The following is a 6,813-nucleotide window of genomic DNA, read 5'->3' on the forward strand; positions in this document are numbered from 1 at the left end:
TTTAAGTCTGTTTTTTGTTGTTATTGTCCATATTGTATAATTTCTATTTTTATCTTTAAGTTCACTGATTTCTTTCTGTTTCTTCCATTCTGCCATTGAACCCATTTAATTTTTATTTTCACACTTTTATTCATTGGTTCTAAAATATCCATTCTAAACATATCTTATTTTTTTGCTGCAACTTTCTATCTTTTCATTTGTCTCATGTTCATAATTGCTTATTGAAGCGTGTTTATGATGACTGCCTTAGAATCTTTGTCAGATAATTCTAAAACTGGTGTCATTTCAGCATTGCCATGTATTACCTTTTTTTCATCTGACATTTTTCCTGGTTCTTAGTATAAGAAGTAACTTTAGATGGTAACCTGTACATTTGAGGTATTATGATATCACAATATGGATCTTATTCAAACCTTTTTTAGGGGACTTTGTCTGGCATTGCTCTGAGAGGAAAAGTGGAGGGAACTGGGGGCGAGGGGCTTGTTACTGCCAAGTGGAGGTAAAAGTCTACCCACTTACCTCCACTGTTACTTGATGGGTGAGGAACTCCTTGTTCCTGCTAAGCAGATGTGAGTTCCCGCTACCTGCTAGACCTCAGCGGACATAACCCTTGCTAGGGGGTCCAGGGGGGCTGCTTCCCACGTGGCTTCCACTGACAACACCGGAGGGAAGTGTGAGGATAGAGGGTCGCCACAGCACCACTGGGTGGAGGCGCAAGTCCTGACTCTGCCAGGCCTAGTCCGGACACCAGAGGGGCAGGGCGGGGCACTGGTTACTACTATCAGGAGGGAGTGGACATCCAGACCGCCAGCGGGTGTGTGTGTGCGCGCGCGTGTTGGGGCTTGGGGGACCGATTAGGGAAGACCATTGTAAGCCTGCAGCGTTGGAAGTCCCAACACTCTATCCTGCCTTCTCTCACACCATCCCATCATTCCGGGCTGATGAGGTACAAGTCAGGGCTCCCCACTCATCCTTTTCTCCTGTGTGTGGTGGTGAGTCACAGGTCTGCTGTGATGTTTGCCTAGAATAGGGCGGTCATTTTCTAAAAGTTTTGTGTCTCGCTTACCTGGCCGTTAGCCGGGGAGAATAAGCTTTTGCATGGGCTGTTTTTCTACCTGTACGGATCGCTGTGTTAGGGTGCCACCTTCTTCGGTGTGACGTCTGGGACACAGGAGGCAAGCAGAAGACCCGGAAACTCACCAATAAGGTGCTCCTTAGGTCCCAACTAGCATGTCTTCTTTCCACCTCTCAGTGTCTTTTTTGGTTTAGCTGATATATAATGTCAGACATTTTAGTTGTGCCTAATGGGATAAATTAGAGAAAAGGATGTTTACTCCTAAATGGAGTAGAAGTGGAAGGCCTAAATTTTCTTTGATGTTTAGCAGCACTACCTCTTTTGAGGAATGAGTGTTGAAGAGTCTTCTCAAATCCGATATTTGAATGGAACCAAAAGAATTTTGTCTGTTATGTCCCCAGAATCCTTTTCTATTTAAATGTGAGACATTTCTGTGACTGTGCTACATTTGACAGTGAAACTGGAAGCTTCTTGGGACTTGATGTCATGTTCTTTGAAAGATTAGAGCTATCAAAATATCTAAAGGTTTTATTTATAAAATGTCTTTTAATGTCTGGGCAATTCTTTGATAGTCTTTGCTCATGCTTTTCATTTCTTCACGAGGCTTCCTAAAGCCACCATCTCCCAGACTAGGAGACCTGGGGAAGCTGAAGCCCAGGTACCAACATGGTCTCCTTCCATCCCCTCTCCCAACACAGGACTTGCACTGAAAGTAGAATTCATTCCACTGACATTCATTCCTTAGTGTGTGAGGGTGGCTTTCACTTTGTTTGTTTGTTTCATTGAAGTACAGTCGACATGCAATATCCTGTTAGTTTCAGGTGTGCAACATAGTGATTTGACAGTTCTGTACATGACACCGTGCGTACCACGCCATGATGGCTTACCACCTGTCATCGTACAGAGTTCTGCAGTGTTACTGCGTACCCCCGTGCCATATTCAGTTTTTAACTGAATGCCCTTCACCTGTTTTGCCTCCCCTGCAAGCCCATCCCCTGGGACAACCACCAGTTTGCTCTCTATATTTATGAGACTGTTTCTGTTTTTGTTTGTTTTTGCTTTTAGATTCCATAGATCTTACATATGGAATCAAATGGTATTTGCCTATCTTTGCTGACTTATTTCTCTTAACCCTTTAAGTCTAGTCATGTCACAAATGGCAAGATCTCATTCATTTTATGTCTAAGTAATATTCCATTGTATATATGAACCACATCTTCTTTATCCGTTCATCTGTGGCTGTCGCTTAATGGGGGGCTTAGCTTTATTGTTCCACAGAGATGAGTCATTGCCCTCTGTGTTCCTGACTTAGTCAGGACATAAGGGGAATCCAACATGGTAAATAGACTGTTACATTTCTTTCTCTTTTCCAGGCAAAAACTTATTATCCCAAATGGAAGTTTCCCTGTTATTCTGAATACTTATTTTTGTCAGAAAATTGTTGCCAAAGAAGATTCAAAAACGATACGTGAAGTGTACTCTTGGGGCACACCCCTTCCAAGAAGAAGTATCACTTTGGATCACATGTTTATATTTAAGTGTCTAACAACTGCATCTCCTGAGAGCCAGGTAAACTATTGCTGGTTTAGAGGTTTTATGCATTGTAATATTAGGACTGGAAGGCGTAAGTGAGGCCGCTCACCTTTGGTTCCCTTTGGATAGTCAGCACGTGTACACGCCGGAAGAGCGCATTGTGATCACACGTGGCGGGAGCGCCGTGCAGTTCACTTAGTTGTGGCCTTTCACAGCGTTTCCTCTCATTGTCCATTTCTAATCTTTATCCTAATTTGTCAAAGAGTTTTCGTTTTTTTAATTCTCATTCTGTAATGGTCTAAGAATTTTGTTTAGGCCTTTTAGTTATTAAATTTAAAAAAGACATATATTTTTCTTTTTCAAAGAATCAAAGTATACCACCTAGGACAAAAAGAATAGCATAAACTTGAGATTATACACTGAGATGATGCATTGTATTTTGGGAATTTTATTGGCTCTGTGTCATGGTCATGTATCAAGATGAACTTAGGGAAGCCCTAAGTTTCCCTCACAGCAGGTGGGAAAGGCACCCCAGGGCCCACTCCGCTCTGAGCCGCTGTGACCGCGGGTGCACCGGCTCAGGTTCGCCTCGGCGCTGGGTGGGCCCTGAGCAGGGTGCTGACACTGACCTTAGTGGGAGGGGATATGAGAGAAAAGGAGCCGGGCTTTCCCTGTGTTTGTAACTGTGTCAGCAAGCTTGCTCTCCCTTTGATGATCACAAGAGTGTATGAAGGGGATTATGGGGAAAGGAGGGCTCTCTAGTCAATTTAATGTACGGCTGAACGTGCATTCCTGCTTTACCATATAGTTGTAAACAGCTACAGGCTATTAAATCCATGAGATGCTTAATTTTCTGTGTCTCAGACATTTATCTTTAAGATGGTAATAATGATAATCTACCTGCTTGGGTGGCTGTTAGGTTAAATATGTTTGTTACGAAAGTAAGTACAGCACATAAAGAAGAGTGCCTGGAATGTGCTCTGGAAGTGTTATCTTACTACAATATTTAATGTTATTGTAAAGGTTGTTGGGAGGCCACATGAACGTCTAAAGTACCTAGCGTAGTAGACTGCATATAAAAAGCCCTTAATAATATAATGTATTTAAAATTATTTTAATGTTTATTTATTTTTGAGAGACAGAGTGGGAATGGGGGAGGGGCACAGAGAGAGGGAGACACAGAATCCGAAGCAGGCTCCAGGCTCTGAGCTATCAGCACAGAGCGCAATGCGGGGCTCGATCCCACGAATCATGAGATCATGACCTGAACTGAAGTTGGATGCTTAACTGACTGAGCCACCCAGATGCTCCAATAATATAATTTATTTTTTAACCCCTGGTCATTCTTTTGGTTTTTTAGTTTGTCCTGCTGGGATTGCTACTTCAAAAAAGAAAAAGTTTCTAAATTACCATGAACTTTGTAATAGCAGGACTTTCTACATGTTTTCAAAGACTTACTATAGTCTGTGCTTCCATTGATTGGAAACACTTTTTGCTATTTCCATGTTACTCTTTCTCACCTTGCGTCCTCAGCAGCATTAGTTACGGGGCAGGCACAGAGACCCACACCATGTCTTTTATCTTCATCATTCCTTTGGTGTTAGATCAGAGAATTGCCTGGAATGTCATGATTTGGTGTGTACCATGCTGCTATTACTTAAGCTGAAATCGTTCCCTTGCATGTCTTGGCCAGGTCATGTGTGCTGGTCTCCCTACCGTGAGGACAGATTGCACCCACGGACACGAGGAAAGCAAGCAGTACCTTCCGCCTCAGAACTCGCTGAGGGGTTCCCTTCTGGATGTAGTGGAAAGCCAGGGAGCTGCCACCTGGTCAGGAGTCGGCGTCCGAGTGGTGGTACAGAGAGTTTACTCTCTTGCCTGCAGTGATCAACAGGGAGGGAGCTCGGCGGTCCCGCCTGCCCCAGACCCATCTAGAGTTCGGTGAGTGACAAGACACAGATGTGGGTGCCAGAGTCACGTAGACAGTGGAGACTCTTACTAGAAAAAGTAGATATTCTTGACTACATTCACCATATACATGAGTTTTGGGATTCTTTTGTTTTGTATTTTTCTTGCATCAAAATTTGGGACATGTGTGTAACAAAGGACTCCCCGTTTATTTAATATAAAAACTCCTACTAAAAATTTAGTTTGTTGCATTTACTTTTACCTTTAATGGTTCATATTACTGAAAGTAATACAAACAAGAACTACTGGTATTGTTCTAGAAAAGTCAGGATATGTGGTTATGATATCTTTTTTTTTTTAATCAGATGTGTCTGCAAATATCTCCTCCCAATATGTGACTTGTCTTCTCATTTTCTCGGCATTTTCAGAGCATAAGATTTTAACTTTATTTTTATTTTTTTTAAGTAATTCATTCTCAAATTGGTTTCCATATAACACCCAGTGCTCTTCTCCACAAGTGCCCCCGTCCATGCTCGTCACCTCTTTCCCCACTTTCCCCTTCAACCCTCATTCGTTTTCAGTATTCAGTAGTCTCTCAGGTTTTGCAGCCCTCTCTCTCCCCAACTCTTTCCCTCTTCCCCTCCACATGGTCCTCCATTAGGTTTCTCCTGTTTTCCTGTTAGACCTATGAGTGCAAACATATGGTATCTGACCGTGTCCGCCTGACTTATTTCGCTTAGCACGACACCCTCGAGATCCATCGGCTTTCCTACAAATCGCCATATGTCATTCTTTCTCATTGCCATGTAGTACTCCATTGTGTATACACACCACATCTTCTTGATCCACTCATCAGGTGATGGACATTTAGGCTCTTTCCATGATTTGGCTATTGTTGACAGTGCCGCTATGAACATTGGGGTGCATGTGCTCCCATGCATCAGCATTTCTGTATCCCTTGGGTAAATCCCTAGCAGTGCTATTGCTGGGCCATAGGGGAGTTCTATTGAGGAACCTCCACACTGTTTTCCAGAGTGGCTGCACCAGTTTACATTCCCACCAACAGTGTAGGAGGGTGCCCATCTCTCCACATCCTCACCAGCATCTATAGTCTCCTGATTTGTTCATTTTAGCCACTCTGACTGGCGTGAGGTGGTATCTCAGTGTGGTTTTGATTTGTGTTTCCCTGATGATGAGTGATGTTGAGCATCGTTTCATGGGCCTGGAGGCCATCTGGATGTCCTCTTTGGAGAAGTAACTATTCATGTTTTCTGCCCGTTTCTTCACTGGGATATTTGTTTTTCACATGTGGAGTTTGATAAGTTCCTTGTAGATTTTGGATACTAGCCCTTTATCCAATATGTTATTTGCAACTATCTTTCCCCATTCCGTCGGTTGCCTATTAGTTTTCTTGATTGTTTCCTGGGCAGTGCAGAAGCTTTTTATCTTGATGAAGTCCCAATAGTTCATTTTTGCTTTCATTTCCCTTGCCTTTTGGGGATGTGTCGAGTAGGAAATTGCTGCGGTTGATGTCAAAGAGTTTGTTTCCTACTTTCTCCTCGAGGTTTTTGATGGTTTCCTGTCTCACATTCAAGTCCTTCCGCCATTTTGAGTTTATTTTTGTGTATGGTGTAAGAAAGTGGTCTAGTTTCATTCTTCTGCATGTTGCTGTCCAGTTCTCCCAGCACCACCTGCTAAAGAGACTGTCTTTCTTCCATTGGATACTCTTTCCTGCTTTGTCAAAGATTAATTGGCCATACATTTGTGGGCCCAGTTCAGGGTTCTCTATTCTATTCCATTGGTCTATGTGTCTGGTTTTGTGGCAATACCATACTGTCTTGATGATGACAGCTTTGTAGCAGAGGCTAAAGTCTGGGATTGTGATACCTCCCGTTTTGGTTTTCTTCTTCAATATTATTTTGGCTATTTGGAGTCTTTTGTGGTTCCGTACGAATTTTGGGATAATTTGTTCTAGCTTTGAGAAGAATGCTGATGCAATTTTGATGGGGATTGCATTGAATGTGTAGATTGCTTTGGGTAGTAATGACATTTTCACAATGTTTATTCTTCCGATCCATGACCAGGGAATGTTTTTCCATTTCTTGGTGTCTTCTTCAATCTCTTTCATAAGCTTTCTATAGTTTTCATCATATGGGTCTTTTACATCCTTGGTTAGGTTTACTCCTAGGTATTTGGTGGTTTTTCATGCAGTTGTGAATGGGATCAGTTTCTTGATTCCTCTTTCCGCTGCTTCATTATTGGTGTATAGGAATGCAACCGATTTCTGTACATTGATT

The 6,813-nt window shown here is 42.5% G+C and overlaps 1 protein-coding gene across 1 annotated transcript in view; it reads left to right on the forward strand.

Annotated features, from left to right (window-relative positions):
• Nucleotides 1–6,813, forward strand: part of SPIDR (scaffold protein involved in DNA repair) — a gene marked incomplete at its 5' end in the record, with an annotated part of 427,634 nt that overhangs the window by 293,994 nt on the left and 126,827 nt on the right. Inside the window, 2 exons of the mRNA XM_029923996.1 lie at nt 2,449–2,644; nt 4,302–4,549. Of these exons, the coding sequence (XP_029779856.1) occupies nt 2,449–2,644; nt 4,302–4,549 (444 nt within the window). The remainder of the gene's footprint in view (nt 1–2,448; nt 2,645–4,301; nt 4,550–6,813) is intronic.

The sequence above is a fragment of the Suricata suricatta genome, chromosome 15 (assembly GCF_006229205.1).
Source record: "Suricata suricatta isolate VVHF042 chromosome 15, meerkat_22Aug2017_6uvM2_HiC, whole genome shotgun sequence".
Lineage (NCBI taxonomy): Eukaryota > Metazoa > Chordata > Mammalia > Carnivora > Herpestidae > Suricata > Suricata suricatta.